The 17,016-nt window shown below is 46.1% G+C and overlaps 1 protein-coding gene across 4 annotated transcripts in view; it reads right to left on the bottom strand.

Moving 5' to 3' along the window:
* PPP4R3B (protein phosphatase 4 regulatory subunit 3B) overlaps nucleotides 1-17,016 on the bottom strand; it is a 381,773-nt gene that overhangs the window by 115,589 nt on the left and 249,168 nt on the right. For all 4 annotated transcript variants that reach the window (XM_086927499.1, XM_086927500.1, XM_086927502.1 and 1 more), the window contains exons 10-11: nucleotides 9,232-9,270; nucleotides 8,889-9,047 (exon numbers count right to left, since the gene is read on the bottom strand). In XM_086927499.1, the coding sequence (XP_086783625.1) occupies nucleotides 8,889-9,047; nucleotides 9,232-9,270 (198 nt within the window). The remainder of the gene's footprint in view (nucleotides 1-8,888; nucleotides 9,048-9,231; nucleotides 9,271-17,016) is intronic.

Raw genomic sequence — 17,016 nt, 5'->3', positions numbered from 1 at the left:
TCGAAACCGGTCCGGTCCTCGGATGCTTGATTCCGTTCTGGGAAGGACATGGCTTTTGTAGTTCGGACTGGACTGTTCCCATGGGGCACAGGGTCAGAGCTGATTTGCATATCGCCATTGTCTAACCCAGGGTGGTGTGGAGTGCAAAAAAACGATGGATTAGGACCCAGATCTTTTGACTGGGTTGAATGTGTGACATTGATCCTCATTCGGTCCATCAACTGTTGTTTTTGCAAACTCGCTATAAGTGTACTGGGGATGCCCAGACGTGGGTCCCAGGCACTCCACACCACTGGAGTCAAGCTAGCCGGGCTGATGAGAGGTGTTACCTCGAAACCGGTCCGGTCCTCGGATGCTTGATTCCGTTCTGGGAAGGACATGGCTTTTGTAGTTCGGACTGGACTGTTCCCATGGGGCACAGGGTCAGAGCTGATTTGCATATCGCCATTGTCTAACCCAGGGTGGTGTGGAGTGCAAAAAAACGATGGATTAGGACCCAGATCTTTTGACTGGGTTGAATGTGTGACATTGATCCTCATTCGGTCCATCAACTGTTGTTTTTGCAAACTCGCTATAAGTGTACTGGGGATGCCCAGACGTGGGTCCCAGGCACTCCACACCACTGGAGTCAAGCTAGCCGGGCTGATGAGAGGTGTTACCTCGAAACCGGTCCGGTCCTCGGATGCTTGATTCCGTTCTGGGAAGGACATGGCTTTTGTAGTTCGGACTGGACTGTTCCCATGGGGCACAGGGTCAGAGCTGATTTGCATATCGCCATTGTCTAACCCAGGGTGGTGTGGAGTGCAAAAAAACGATGGATTAGGACCCAGATCTTTTGACTGGGTTGAATGTGTGACATTGATCCTCATTCGGTCCATCAACTGTTGTTTTTGCAAACTCGCTATAAGTGTACTGGGGATGCCCAGACGTGGGTCCCAGGCACTCCACACCACTGGAGTCAAGCTAGCCGGGCTGATGAGAGGTGTTACCTCGAAACCGGTCCGGTCCTTGGATGCTTGATTCCGTTCTGGGAAGGACATGGCTTTTGTAGTTCGGACTGGACTGTTCCCATGGGGCACAGGGTCAGAGCTGATTTGCATATCGCCATTGTCTAACCCAGGGTGGTGTGGAGTGCAAAAAAACGATGGATTAGGACCCAGATCTTTTGACTGGGTTGAATGTGTGACATTGATCCTCATTCGGTCCATCAACTGTTGTTTTTGCAAACTCGCTATAAGTGTACTGGGGATGCCCAGACGTGGGTCCCAGGCACTCCACACCACTGGAGTCAAGCTAGCCGGGCTGATGAGAGGTGTTACCTCGAAACCGGTCCGGTCCTCGGATGCTTGATTCCGTTCTGGGAAGGACATGGCTTTTGTAGTTCGGACTGGACTGTTCCCATGGGGCACAGGGTCAGAGCTGATTTGCATATCGCCATTGTCTAACCCAGGGTGGTGTGGAGTGCAAAAAAACGATGGATTAGGACCCAGATCTTTTGACTGGGTTGAATGTGTGACATTGATCCTCATTCGGTCCATCAACTGTTGTTTTTGCAAACTCGCTATAAGTGTACTGGGGATGCCCAGACGTGGGTCCCAGGCACTCCACACCACTGGAGTCAAGCTAGCCGGGCTGATGAGAGGTGTTACCTCGAAACCGGTCCGGTCCTCGGATGCTTGATTCCGTTCTGGGAAGGACATGGCTTTTGTAGTTCGGACTGGACTGTTCCCATGGGGCACAGGGTCAGAGCTGATTTGCATATCGCCATTGTCTAACCCAGGGTGGTGTGGAGTGCAAAAAAACGATGGATTAGGACCCAGATCTTTTGACTGGGTTGAATGTGTGACATTGATCCTCATTCGGTCCATCAACTGTTGTTTTTGCAAACTCGCTATAAGTGTACTGGGGATGCCCAGACGTGGGTCCCAGGCACTCCACACCACTGGAGTCAAGCTAGCCGGGCTGATGAGAGGTGTTACCTCGAAACCGGTCCGGTCCTCGGATGCTTGATTCCGTTCTGGGAAGGACATGGCTTTTGTAGTTCGGACTGGACTGTTCCCATGGGGCACAGGGTCAGAGCTGATTTGCATATCGCCATTGTCTAACCCAGGGTGGTGTGGAGTGCAAAAAAACGATGGATTAGGACCCAGATCTTTTGACTGGGTTGAATGTGTGACATTGATCCTCATTCGGTCCATCAACTGTTGTTTTTGCAAACTCGCTATAAGTGTACTGGGGATGCCCAGACGTGGGTCCCAGGCACTCCACACCACTGGAGTCAAGCTAGCCGGGCTGATGAGAGGTGTTACCTCGAAACCGGTCCGGTCCTCGGATGCTTGATTCCGTTCTGGGAAGGACATGGCTTTTGTAGTTCGGACTGGACTGTTCCCATGGGGCACAGGGTCAGAGCTGATTTGCATATCGCCATTGTCTAACCCAGGGTGGTGTGGAGTGCAAAAAAACGATGGATTAGGACCCAGATCTTTTGACTGGGTTGAATGTGTGACATTGATCCTCATTCGGTCCATCAACTGTTGTTTTTGCAAACTCGCTATAAGTGTACTGGGGATGCCCAGACGTGGGTCCCAGGCACTCCACACCACTGGAGTCAAGCTAGCCGGGCTGATGAGAGGTGTTACCTCGAAACCGGTCCGGTCCTCGGATGCTTGATTCCGTTCTGGGAAGGACATGGCTTTTGTAGTTCGGACTGGACTGTTCCCATGGGGCACAGGGTCAGAGCTGATTTGCATATCGCCATTGTCTAACCCAGGGTGGTGTGGAGTGCAAAAAAACGATGGATTAGGACCCAGATCTTTTGACTGGGTTGAATGTGTGACATTGATCCTCATTCGGTCCATCAACTGTTGTTTTTGCAAACTCGCTATAAGTGTACTGGGGATGCCCAGACGTGGGTCCCAGGCACTCCACACCACTGGAGTCAAGCTAGCCGGGCTGATGAGAGGTGTTACCTCGAAACCGGTCCGGTCCTCGGATGCTTGATTCCGTTCTGGGAAGGACATGGCTTTTGTAGTTCGGACTGGACTGTTCCCATGGGGCACAGGGTCAGAGCTGATTTGCATATCGCCATTGTCTAACCCAGGGTGGTGTGGAGTGCAAAAAAACGATGGATTAGGACCCAGATCTTTTGACTGGGTTGAATGTGTGACATTGATCCTCATTCGGTCCATCAACTGTTGTTTTTGCAAACTCGCTATAAGTGTACTGGGGATGCCCAGACGTGGGTCCCAGGCACTCCACACCACTGGAGTCAAGCTAGCCGGGCTGATGAGAGGTGTTACCTCGAAACCGGTCCGGTCCTCGGATGCTTGATTCCGTTCTGGGAAGGACATGGCTTTTGTAGTTCGGACTGGACTGTTCCCATGGGGCACAGGGTCAGAGCTGATTTGCATATCGCCATTGTCTAACCCAGGGTGGTGTGAAGTGCAAAAAAACGATGGATTAGGACCCAGATCTTTTGACTGGGTTGAATGTGTGACATTGATCCTCATTCGGTCCATCAACTGTTGTTTTTGCAAACTCGCTATAAGTGTACTGGGGATGCCCAGACGTGGGTCCCAGGCACTCCACACCACTGGAGTCAAGCTAGCCGGGCTGATGAGAGGTGTTACCTCGAAACCGGTCCGGTCCTCGGATGCTTGATTCCGTTCTGGGAAGGACATGGCTTTTGTAGTTCGGACTGGACTGTTCCCATGGGGCACAGGGTCAGAGCTGATTTGCATATCGCCATTGTCTAACCCAGGGTGGTGTGAAGTGCAAAAAAACGATGGATTAGGACCCAGATCTTTTGACTGGGTTGAATGTGTGACATTGATCCTCATTCGGTCCATCAACTGTTGTTTTTGCAAACTCGCTATAAGTGTACTGGGGATGCCCAGACGTGGGTCCCAGGCACTCCACACCACTGGAGTCAAGCTAGCCGGGCTGATGAGAGGTGTTACCTCGAAACCGGTCCGGTCCTCGGATGCTTGATTCCGTTCTGGGAAGGACATGGCTTTTGTAGTTCGGACTGGACTGTTCCCATGGGGCACAGGGTCAGAGCTGATTTGCATATCGCCATTGTCTAACCCAGGGTGGTGTGGAGTGCAAAAAAACGATGGATTAGGACCCAGATCTTTTGACTGGGTTGAATGTGTGACATTGATCCTCATTCGGTCCATCAACTGTTGTTTTTGCAAACTCGCTATAAGTGTACTGGGGATGCCCAGACGTGGGTCCCAGGCACTCCACACCACTGGAGTCAAGCTAGCCGGGCTGATGAGAGGTGTTACCTCGAAACCGGTCCGGTCCTCGGATGCTTGATTCCGTTCTGGGAAGGACATGGCTTTTGTAGTTCGGACTGGACTGTTCCCATGGGGCACAGGGTCAGAGCTGATTTGCATATCGCCATTGTCTAACCCAGGGTGGTGTGGAGTGCAAAAAAACGATGGATTAGGACCCAGATCTTTTGACTGGGTTGAATGTGTGACATTGATCCTCATTCGGTCCATCAACTGTTGTTTTTGCAAACTCGCTATAAGTGTACTGGGGATGCCCAGACGTGGGTCCCAGGCACTCCACACCACTGGAGTCAAGCTAGCCGGGCTGATGAGAGGTGTTACCTCGAAACCGGTCCGGTCCTCGGATGCTTGATTCCGTTCTGGGAAGGACATGGCTTTTGTAGTTCGGACTGGACTGTTCCCATGGGGCACAGGGTCAGAGCTGATTTGCATATCGCCATTGTCTAACCCAGGGTGGTGTGGAGTGCAAAAAAACGATGGATTAGGACCCAGATCTTTTGACTGGGTTGAATGTGTGACATTGATCCTCATTCGGTCCATCAACTGTTGTTTTTGCAAACTCGCTATAAGTGTACTGGGGATGCCCAGACGTGGGTCCCAGGCACTCCACACCACTGGAGTCAAGCTAGCCGGGCTGATGAGAGGTGTTACCTCGAAACCGGTCCGGTCCTCGGATGCTTGATTCCGTTCTGGGAAGGACATGGCTTTTGTAGTTCGGACTGGACTGTTCCCATGGGGCACAGGGTCAGAGCTGATTTGCATATCGCCATTGTCTAACCCAGGGTGGTGTGGAGTGCAAAAAAACGATGGATTAGGACCCAGATCTTTTGACTGGGTTGAATGTGTGACATTGATCCTCATTCGGTCCATCAACTGTTGTTTTTGCAAACTCGCTATAAGTGTACTGGGGATGCCCAGACGTGGGTCCCAGGCACTCCACACCACTGGAGTCAAGCTAGCCGGGCTGATGAGAGGTGTTACCTCGAAACCGGTCCGGTCCTCGGATGCTTGATTCCGTTCTGGGAAGGACATGGCTTTTGTAGTTCGGACTGGACTGTTCCCATGGGGCACAGGGTCAGAGCTGATTTGCATATCGCCATTGTCTAACCCAGGGTGGTGTGGAGTGCAAAAAAACGATGGATTAGGACCCAGATCTTTTGACTGGGTTGAATGTGTGACATTGATCCTCATTCGGTCCATCAACTGTTGTTTTTGCAAACTCGCTATAAGTGTACTGGGGATGCCCAGACGTGGGTCCCAGGCACTCCACACCACTGGAGTCAAGCTAGCCGGGCTGATGAGAGGTGTTACCTCGAAACCGGTCCGGTCCTCGGATGCTTGATTCCGTTCTGGGAAGGACATGGCTTTTGTAGTTCGGACTGGACTGTTCCCATGGGGCACAGGGTCAGAGCTGATTTGCATATCGCCATTGTCTAACCCAGGGTGGTGTGGAGTGCAAAAAAACGATGGATTAGGACCCAGATCTTTTGACTGGGTTGAATGTGTGACATTGATCCTCATTCGGTCCATCAACTGTTGTTTTTGCAAACTCGCTATAAGTGTACTGGGGATGCCCAGACGTGGGTCCCAGGCACTCCACACCACTGGAGTCAAGCTAGCCGGGCTGATGAGAGGTGTTACCTCGAAACCGGTCCGGTCCTCGGATGCTTGATTCCGTTCTGGGAAGGACATGGCTTTTGTAGTTCGGACTGGACTGTTCCCATGGGGCACAGGGTCAGAGCTGATTTGCATATCGCCATTGTCTAACCCAGGGTGGTGTGGAGTGCAAAAAAACGTTGGATTAGGACCCAGATCTTTTGACTGGGTTGAATGTGTGACATTGATCCTCATTCGGTCCATCAACTGTTGTTTTTGCAAACTCGCTATAAGTGTACTGGGGATGCCCAGACGTGGGTCCCAGGCACTCCACACCACTGGAGTCAAGCTAGCCGGGCTGATGAGAGGTGTTACCTCGAAACCGGTCCGGTCCTCGGATGCTTGATTCCGTTCTGGGAAGGACATGGCTTTTGTAGTTCGGACTGGACTGTTCCCATGGGGCACAGGGTCAGAGCTGATTTGCATATCGCCATTGTCTAACCCAGGGTGGTGTGGAGTGCAAAAAAACGATGGATTAGGACCCAGATCTTTTGACTGGGTTGAATGTGTGACATTGATCCTCATTCGGTCCATCAACTGTTGTTTTTGCAAACTCGCTATAAGTGTACTGGGGATGCCCAGACGTGGGTCCCAGGCACTCCACACCACTGGAGTCAAGCTAGCCGGGCTGATGAGAGGTGTTACCTCGAAACCGGTCCGGTCCTCGGATGCTTGATTCCGTTCTGGGAAGGACATGGCTTTTGTAGTTCGGACTGGACTGTTCCCATGGGGCACAGGGTCAGAGCTGATTTGCATATCGCCATTGTCTAACCCAGGGTGGTGTGGAGTGCAAAAAAACGATGGATTAGGACCCAGATCTTTTGACTGGGTTGAATGTGTGACATTGATCCTCATTCGGTCCATCAACTGTTGTTTTTGCAAACTCGCTATAAGTGTACTGGGGATGCCCAGACGTGGGTCCCAGGCACTCCACACCACTGGAGTCAAGCTAGCCGGGCTGATGAGAGGTGTTACCTCGAAACCGGTCCGGTCCTCGGATGCTTGATTCCGTTCTGGGAAGGACATGGCTTTTGTAGTTCGGACTGGACTGTTCCCATGGGGCACAGGGTCAGAGCTGATTTGCATATCGCCATTGTCTAACCCAGGGTGGTGTGGAGTGCAAAAAAACGATGGATTAGGACCCAGATCTTTTGACTGGGTTGAATGTGTGACATTGATCCTCATTCGGTCCATCAACTGTTGTTTTTGCAAACTCGCTATAAGTGTACTGGGGATGCCCAGACGTGGGTCCCAGGCACTCCACACCACTGGAGTCAAGCTAGCCGGGCTGATGAGAGGTGTTACCTCGAAACCGGTCCGGTCCTCGGATGCTTGATTCCGTTCTGGGAAGGACATGGCTTTTGTAGTTCGGACTGGACTGTTCCCATGGGGCACAGGGTCAGAGCTGATTTGCATATCGCCATTGTCTAACCCAGGGTGGTGTGGAGTGCAAAAAAACGATGGATTAGGACCCAGATCTTTTGACTGGGTTGAATGTGTGACATTGATCCTCATTCGGTCCATCAACTGTTGTTTTTGCAAACTCGCTATAAGTGTACTGGGGATGCCCAGACGTGGGTCCCAGGCACTCCACACCACTGGAGTCAAGCTAGCCGGGCTGATGAGAGGTGTTACCTCGAAACCGGTCCGGTCCTCGGATGCTTGATTCCGTTCTGGGAAGGACATGGCTTTTGTAGTTCGGACTGGACTGTTCCCATGGGGCACAGGGTCAGAGCTGATTTGCATATCGCCATTGTCTAACCCAGGGTGGTGTGGAGTGCAAAAAAACGATGGATTAGGACCCAGATCTTTTGACTGGGTTGAATGTGTGACATTGATCCTCATTCGGTCCATCAACTGTTGTTTTTGCAAACTCGCTATAAGTGTACTGGGGATGCCCAGACGTGGGTCCCAGGCACTCCACACCACTGGAGTCAAGCTAGCCGGGCTGATGAGAGGTGTTACCTCGAAACCGGTCCGGTCCTCGGATGCTTGATTCCGTTCTGGGAAGGACATGGCTTTTGTAGTTCGGACTGGACTGTTCCCATGGGGCACAGGGTCAGAGCTGATTTGCATATCGCCATTGTCTAACCCAGGGTGGTGTGGAGTGCAAAAAAACGATGGATTAGGACCCAGATCTTTTGACTGGGTTGAATGTGTGACATTGATCCTCATTCGGTCCATCAACTGTTGTTTTTGCAAACTCGCTATAAGTGTACTGGGGATGCCCAGACGTGGGTCCCAGGCACTCCACACCACTGGAGTCAAGCTAGCCGGGCTGATGAGAGGTGTTACCTCGAAACCGGTCCGGTCCTCGGATGCTTGATTCCGTTCTGGGAAGGACATGGCTTTTGTAGTTCGGACTGGACTGTTCCCATGGGGCACAGGGTCAGAGCTGATTTGCATATCGCCATTGTCTAACCCAGGGTGGTGTGGAGTGCAAAAAAACGATGGATTAGGACCCAGATCTTTTGACTGGGTTGAATGTGTGACATTGATCCTCATTCGGTCCATCAACTGTTGTTTTTGCAAACTCATTTAACGCAACAGTGGCAAATATATTGTACCCTCTACAGTTTAATGCAAGAGTTAACATTTAGTTATGCCTCACCTCCACGAACGAAAACTGTTATTTTAGAATTAGATTACACTGCTAAATACAAAAAGATCCATCATAAATAGTAGCAGGGGTTTTGACAGATCAAGAAAAGCATACGGCAGAAGGTCAAGAAAACGTAATCACCATCAAGGAGAGCAAAAAAAGTAAATGTAATAATCTTCGGCAATGAGAGAATATTTCAACATAACTTAAGCAAATGTAACCAGAAGCGATCTATTGAGCTAGGGCAGGGGTCCTGTGAGGGGGGGGGAGGGGGGGGGGGGTAGGGGGGGGTGGGAGAGGTACAATAAAAACCTGTTTCATGCTTTACTTACACAACGCTAAAAAGGTGTGCTTCGAATTCATTAATATTAGCACTCTCCTCAGCAAATCTTTGTTCATAATGTAATTTTTAATGTGGTAAGTGTGATGTTCCACACAAAACGTAAGCAACTCCAGAATAAGGGCAAGCAACTGTGCTGTCTGATAGTTATCTAAAGTAGAGAGGAAATAAAACAAATTCATATATTCAATACAAATCTATTTGCATTTCAATAATTTACACATTTGCTCAGGTCAGATGTTTCATCCCAATGTGCAAAAACACTTACATAATAAATCTGTGCATTCATATTATGTAGGTCAATGAAGTCTCCCAAAAAGTTCAAAAACACTTACCAGGACAAATCGTGCTACTGTCGGATCCAATAACTGCATCTGACAAACAAATACAAAACCGTTAAAAGTTTTTGATACAGAAAATATATAAATACATATTTTCATCAAGAGCGCATAATACAACAGGCTGTAAATACACACATCCCTTCAATATAAAATGAAACAGAGCAAACTGAAATTATGATTTCATAACCTGAGTGATCTCAGCCTCACCCTCACAGAAGAGATATATTTATATACATACACTGCTTGGAGGAGGTTGAGCTGCATATGAATCTTTGAAAGATGCCAACATTGGAGACCACAGTTTCAGTTAAGAAGCTAATTTTTCTCTAGCACTGGCTCAGAATAGTAAGCAGTATACATTACAATCCATTTTGTACTCTGAGAGGATGGCAGGATAGAATAGACAGGCTCACCTGAATTTGAACAGATGACTGAACTGTCTGTCTCACTGCTGCACATGTCTGCAACTGCTTCTGAAGTAAGTGTTTCGTGAAGGTGTCTGTTCCGCCACACTGCAGCCTTACAAATGCCTACTAGTAGTACTCCCGCAGGTTGTTGATGAAGCAGTCATGCTCCTCATAGAATAAACTTAAACTGCATCTATAGCTATCGTCTGTTAAAAAGCTATTGCTGGAGCTACCCATCTCGATTTTCCATGTTTTGAATAGGAGCCTTGTTTATAGAGTCAAACCAAGAAGAAACTTGAAGACACAAGGTTTGCTGGAGTCCCAACTTACCCAGTTTTAAAAGGTATGGGAGTATTTTATGGACCTGTAGGTGAGAAGGATGTCTCACACCACACAAAACGTCTTCCACTTCGTCACATACTTCCTGTTTGTAGAAACAGCTCTGGCTTGTGCTAGTATGCTTTTATCTTGTTCTGGGATATATCTTTCCAAATTAATTGGAACTAGGAGCCAAACTGCAAATGTTAGTGTGTGGGTTGTGGTGAAGAATCTGGAAAAAAATTGCCCTCGATTCCGGTGATATGGGTAGCCCCTGTGCTGGTTGTGGCAGGCCTGTGATGCAGAGCTACTACGGCCAGGTGGGGCCTTTGAAAAACAGGCTGCAGGGTTCCCGTTTAATTTTGGCAATCACTTTTGGTAAAAGGGCAATCAGTGGAAAAGCGTCAGCAAACATCTTACACCATACTATTTCAAAAGCATTTCCCAACTATTTTGGTTGTGGGTGCATGCTTCTTTAAGAAGCTCACTCTTGCAAAATATTGAATTTGGTTCACTCAAATTTGGAATATTTCCTTCAGGACGCTCTCCTTCAACTCCAACTATTGACAATCTTTTAGCGTTCTGCTGAAGTAATTCGCTGGATCATAGCTGGTCCATGGGAGATGTTCTCCTGTATGGGATATTCTAATTGGCCCATGCCACAATTACTGAGCTTCTGATGACCGGTTTAAAAGCTTATTCCACCCAGCTTATTTACACAGAACACTGTGGTGGTGGTGTCAATTTGTACCAGTTTTCTCCAATGAGTAGCTGATGAACTGCTGGTAGCTCTTCATCTACCTGTAAATAGATCTTCTGCATGTAGCCTAGCCCACTAAATTTGAACCTTTTGAATGATTGAATCAATATATGTATGCCAAAATTAAAATACGAGTATTCAAAATGAAAATGTTTGTATTTTAAGAACTCCTAAGCTGATGTTTGGAAGAAGAAAAAAAGGGGGAAAAAACTGCAGACTTTGTAAAGAAGATATTTGTGTGAGAAATCATATGGCACTGGGGAGACTTATTACTTATAATGACACCTTTGGTACCAGGGGCATTACAGCTATAACTTATGTATTACCCGTGCAGAGGCATTTGAACTTGATTAAACGTTTTTTGCATTACTTGTGGCAACTCTCAGGCACCAATGTGATCACTGCTGGTAATCTTCAACACCAATGTAAACTTTTCTGATATGTTCACTATTACAACCGTAATAGCTCAAGAGACTATTCACTCAAAATAAGTAGCTCTTATGACAAAAGGGGGAGGCCCCTGGACTTTGAACCAACACCACAGAGTGGTTAATATGGGGGAGAAAGAATAGTAGCACTTTTGTGACCGCTCTGAACTCAAGCATGTTTACACAAATGTTTTTCCCGTGAAAACGAATGCTCTCTGACAAAAAGATCCTGTAGGTGAGCTCTCCATTGCTCCATAGAGGAGGCTGAGGTGACCCCTAATCGAGACTGCAGCTGAAGGAATGGGATTCCTGAACTTCTATTTTCTTGTGACATTTACCAGAGAAACAGCTTTCATTTTTGCAGTTACAGCTACCGTGTCTTTAAGGTAGTCTCAAGTTTGAATCCACTGCTTGTCCAATTTCTACTAGATCGGTCTTTTGTCTGTAAAAAACACGTCATGCCTAGTAGTGTTTACAGTAGACATACTTTATTTGTATCCTGTTTCACTATCTGCGTTGCCAGCATAGCTTGAGCCATTAGTCTCTCTATCAATGGATATGCTTTCGATTTTGCACTGTGTATCATTGCTCCTAAGAAGTGAATCATCCTTGAAGGTATGATGCAGGCTCATATCGAGCTGTTTGCACAACGTCTTGACAAACCTTGAGCATATTCATCTTGGTAAGGAAAATCCTGAAGTACTAGATATCGCAGGAGGGATGCGACTGGAGCCATGCATTTAGTCAGATCGAAGCAACGGGCTATCTCGAAACTGAGAAACTTGCAATGTATTCTGTAAAGTGGAATGTGGAAGTACGCATCTTTCAGATCTAATGATGCCATGTATTTGTTACTGAATAGGAGCGACAATACCTCCTGGATTGTGACCATTTGGATGTTGGTTTTATAGAAAGATCTCTTGAGATTTTCTCCTTTATTAGGAAGTGCTCGGAATGAAATGCAACATTTTGATGTTTTGGAACCTCTTTTATGGCTCATTTCTGTAGCATGTTGCGAATTTCTGCCTTCAACGAGTCTTAGTGTTTGGGTTTTATTCAGGACAGTGGAGTTCTTGGGGGATGTTGTATGAAGTCAAATCGCATCTAATATTTGTCTGCAGTAATTATTTTTCAATTTTTGTAGATGGTAGAGAATCTGTCCACATCAGGACCCAACATCCTGTTATCTGGTGCCTGGAAAATGTCAGTGACGTCTATCGACCTGGCTCTTGCTTTTTTGTGGCTGCCACGCAAAGGATTGTGGTGTGCCTCTTTTTATAAATATTGCTGTAGATGACAGAGTGTATTATCTTGGGGACACATCTGAGGTTAATAGGGTGTTTGATATGCTGGATACTTATAGGTTTATTAACTTCTACTGTAAAGCTTGCATTCTACGTATTCCACAAAATAACTGAGGCTTTCTTTGCCGCAGAGTCCCCAAGGATCTGGTTGTATCTACCTTAATACTCTGCTGAGCATCATCCATACGTTTCACAAATAGCCATTCTACATCAAATGGCAAGTCCTTGAATTTCTTCTGGACTTCCGGGCTGAATGAAGTTGGGTAACGGCCTTCACCTCTTGATTTTATTCCTCTGGCAGTAAGACCAGGATATACCTGACCACCTTAGTCATATTGGTTTGTTATTGACACAGCATTAGCAGCTCTTAAAGACCATCATAGAGGAAAATCTTTTGCCTGCCATGTCCATACTAAAGCCCTCGAATTCCCAGGAATCTTGCATTTAAAAAATACATATATTTTCTGGGAACCACCGTTACCACTGTAGGTGGTGCTTGCATTAATTTTATTCCTTCTTGCCAAATGTGATCCACCAAAGGAATCGCTTTGTCTGATTACCAACCTGGTGCCTCAAAATTATAAGGGAAACAGTCACTTCATTGAATGAAACAGGCACGTCAAAATTCTCTTGGTTGCCCTATCAACTAAAGTATGGAACTTGTGATAGGAAGAATGTAACCATCCTACTTGTCTGTCCTTGGTCGATCTACGTCATCAAATGCACCGATTTGGGTAGGTGCTTAAAGCACATCTAGGAATTGTTGTACTTGTTGACGGGGGTTGAAGGTGGACGCTGACCACATTTTGTGCCTTGGTGCAGGGGCAGTTGTTGAAGTATGTTTGAGACCCTAAAACAAATCTTGTCTAATAGTCTGCCAACATATGTCATGTCTTTTATAAAGTCTACCATCACCATTATGGGTTGCTGTTCATCGTTTTCATATACTAACTCATAAGGGTCATAGTTGTAACCATGAAACTCTTTCTTTGCTGTGTGGTGGAGGGAACTGTGAATGGAAAGCTTCAGGCTGTGGTTCAGGTGAATATGCTGGTTCTTCTGTGTCGTGGAATATATAAACGTCTACTATCCTGATTATAGGCTGTACCAAAAGCGAAAATATGGTTGTATGGAACAGTCTTCGGTTTCACTTCCAGGAGCTTGGCAAGTGTCTGAACTGGACTTTATAAGTAGAAGCATGCTCCGGTCATAACAATCAAGGTTAAAGAAGCAGTTAAAGTCAAAATCAGTGTTGTTGACAGAAGTGGAGTCGATTTGCCAGTCTTCAACGCAGGGACGTGCTGACTGAAGTTGGCGAAGTGTTTACAGATGACTGCCTCAGTGGGCGTGTCTGCTGTTTCCTCACCTTTCGTGGCATCGACAAGGGCTCATTGGTGGTCATCGTAGGAAAGTTGTCGTCAGGCTATCCGTCAATGGCGTAGTGATTTTTAACCTTTTGTCAACCGAGGAGTGTGGAGGCATAGACTTTGGAGAAGGACCTTTTACACTTCTTCTCTGGAGAATTTGTTGCCTGCAGACTTCTTTAGAGCCTTTGTGTCTTTTCCCCTGATTCACCTGAGAAAGTGTCATTCAGCCTGGCTATTTCTTTAGAAAGAAGGACCTATTTTGAAAGATCAATACTGGAGAATACTGGTGCACTCCAACTGGATAGGCAAGTTATTCTCTTTTGGCCCATGACATTCTGGGATGTGACAGCAAACAGTCAAGGTTTTAATCAGTAGACGGAGGGGCTAGAAACTTAAATTCAGTATGACAGCAAAAAATACAATGATATCACTATTCTGTCAAAGCTTTACTGTAGCAAAAAATATTTTATCAAGTAAATGGTTCAGTTAGTAAGTAAATACACACAACAATCCAGAAGGTGTAAGCATACAGAGGGGAATAAAGATATTCAAATGGTATTATAGCTCCTTAATGTTAAAAGCTGAATTTCTGCTAACACTGACAAAATGGCTAAAGTGATCCTATCTGGCTTGATTTGAGCTGATTTTGGAAATTTTGAAAGCACTTCTTTTCAGGGCTAAACTTTCACACTGGGGCTTAAAAGTGGAAAAGTGGTACAGTTGTGGATATTCTGAGCCCAGTTCTTGATCCTAGGTACCACTCTGGTACCAGGAGGGTGGAATATGAAGTGCCCCCCAACTATTAAATTGCTCTGGCTGGAAAGAGGAGTCTCACGAAAAACACACCACCAGACAACAATTATCCCAGCCACCACAGCCTAGAAGCGCTCCTGGGGTGCTATGTCCTGGCGACATTATGTCCAGTCAGGGTAAATGTCAAGTCAACTGACATACAGAGACCTATTAAGGACACAATGGGTCTCTAGATGCTTGTAATGACACTACTGAAAATAGTAGAGACCCCTACAGCTCCTAATATAGAGAATCCAAGAATGTTTGTAAGACTGCCAAGCTCAAAGCAGGGCAGTACAGCTTCCCTAAATAATGCAAAGGAATTTTCGGTCATGGACCAAAAGCATCAAAAACTCTTTGTATTGTTGATATTGGATAGCACTATAAGGAGGTGCAACAAGGTCAAACAAGGGGCTTCTACAATGTGGTTAAGCTCATTTCCACAAGGTGAAAAGAATTGTACGTGTTTGTCCATTACATATACAGCCAAACATACAAATGCACTTAATGAGATTAATTTGTTGAATGCTTTAAAAACAGTTATTAATGTAGTAGTGCAGAAGAAACAGGATTCCCAAAATAATTTCTTAAAAGCGCACACAGTTAAAAAATGTAAAAACGGAGGGCTCATCAATTTGGGGTTTATATTAATAAGGGGCTTTAAAATGTTGCAACCAAGGTTCACCAGTGAGTACTCATTAACTACAGCTTGGTCCCTGCACCACCAGCCTAATTTTCCTCTTTCCAGCTGCTTTAAAAAGTGCTATATTCAGTAGGAATCCAACGTGACCACTTTGATGCTGGTCAACTTCGGTCAAGCCACACTACTTCTGCACTGCGTTTCAATAGCATCATGAAGTCTTGAAAAGTGACAGAATGACTGGGTAAATCTGAAACACTGCTGCACACGAAACATCCTAATGCCCAAAATTGGGAAAGTGGCATGCATGTTTAGTGTGCTAATCTACATGAAGGCTAGAGCTCATTTATGGCTGGTAGTGCTCCTCATACTGATGGAACTTGTTGCCAACTCTGAATGATTGGGCCCTGCCCATTCATCCACAAAACGAGCAGGGCCATTATGCTTTAGGTTATTCTGTAGAGAGCGAGTCATTTATTGGTCTAGATAACAGAGAACTTTGTCAACATATTTGCCAAAAAGCTTTGGAAGACCAGAGAAACCCAAAAGTCAAACATGCCTGTAATAAAACAGCCACTCCTAGAAAGGAAGAATGCATTAAAACAGGACTACTGCATCAGGAAGTGCAGCACCAAATCTATCAAAATCTTTTACTTTTGTATTTCATCACCAACCTCTGCAGTACAATGGCAGGAGTAGTTGTTTGGTCTTGATTATTTTATGTCCAGTTTACCACAAATGGGCGAGGATGGATACAGACTTCACAGATCACCTGACTTATTAAGTAAAAACAAATAAGCAGCACAGAATTTCTTTCAGTACGATGAGTAAGGTTTACTTACTGGAGGTTCTTTCTTCAATGCATAAACACAGATGACTTCGAGGAAAATCTACTGTGACTGGAGTATTTGTTCATTCCCATGGGACCACAATCCTGCTACTCCTGCTTTTCCTAAATGTTTTTGGGGACACTCTGTTAATGTGTACAGAGGTTGTTACTGAACTTGTGGCTGGAAAATGGGTTGAGTGGGCGAGTAACGAGTTTGTATGGAAGGGGACGTGGAAACCAACAGCAATGGTACATGGGTAAATGATGCAACTTTAGATAGGTCATCCTTTGCTAGAAGTGAGAACAGAAAATCAACAGCGCGTATGCTTAGGTGGCTTTAAGTATGGTAATGAGTACAGTGGTGGATAATGTGGTTGTGACAGGATTGTCATCTGTCTTCTTTCTGGCACTCCTGGGTTCAACATTGTAACTTCGGCTTCCTCTTGCAAAAAGTAGCAGATGTCAAGTTGCCCTGGGCTGTATGCCGAGACAGAACATGCCTCAGCTAAACCTTCATCAACACACATCTATATTTACAGAAGATGTTCAGGAGGAACCATAATAGGTCAAATGTGCTTGAACTGCCATCTCAGACATATGTGGCATTTGCATATAACACTGCATTGTCTGAAGTGCCTTGCTGCACTGTGGTTGATCTTCCTAATAGATAAAGGTTGCATCAGGAACATTGTTGAAGACTTGCACTGGAGATGTATGAGCAGGGATGTATCTCATGGTTTCTTCAGAGGGTAACTAGAAGTAATGGATATCCTCAAAATTTTCCTAAGTTTATAAGTAGTACTCGCCCTTAAGGGCACCTTCTCTTTGACCGGAATTTCTGCCACAATGAGCAACGAAAAGACTGCAAACCTATAATTATCCCCTTCAAAGATCCGACAACAAGCTGTAGTAATCGCAATGAGAAACAAGGTTA

This window comes from Lissotriton vulgaris, chromosome 6 (genome assembly GCF_964263255.1).
Source record: "Lissotriton vulgaris chromosome 6, aLisVul1.2, whole genome shotgun sequence".
NCBI lineage: Eukaryota > Metazoa > Chordata > Amphibia > Caudata > Salamandridae > Lissotriton > Lissotriton vulgaris.
The sequence above is the reverse complement of the archived record's forward strand: the minus strand, read 5'-3'. Positions and strand labels throughout refer to the sequence as shown.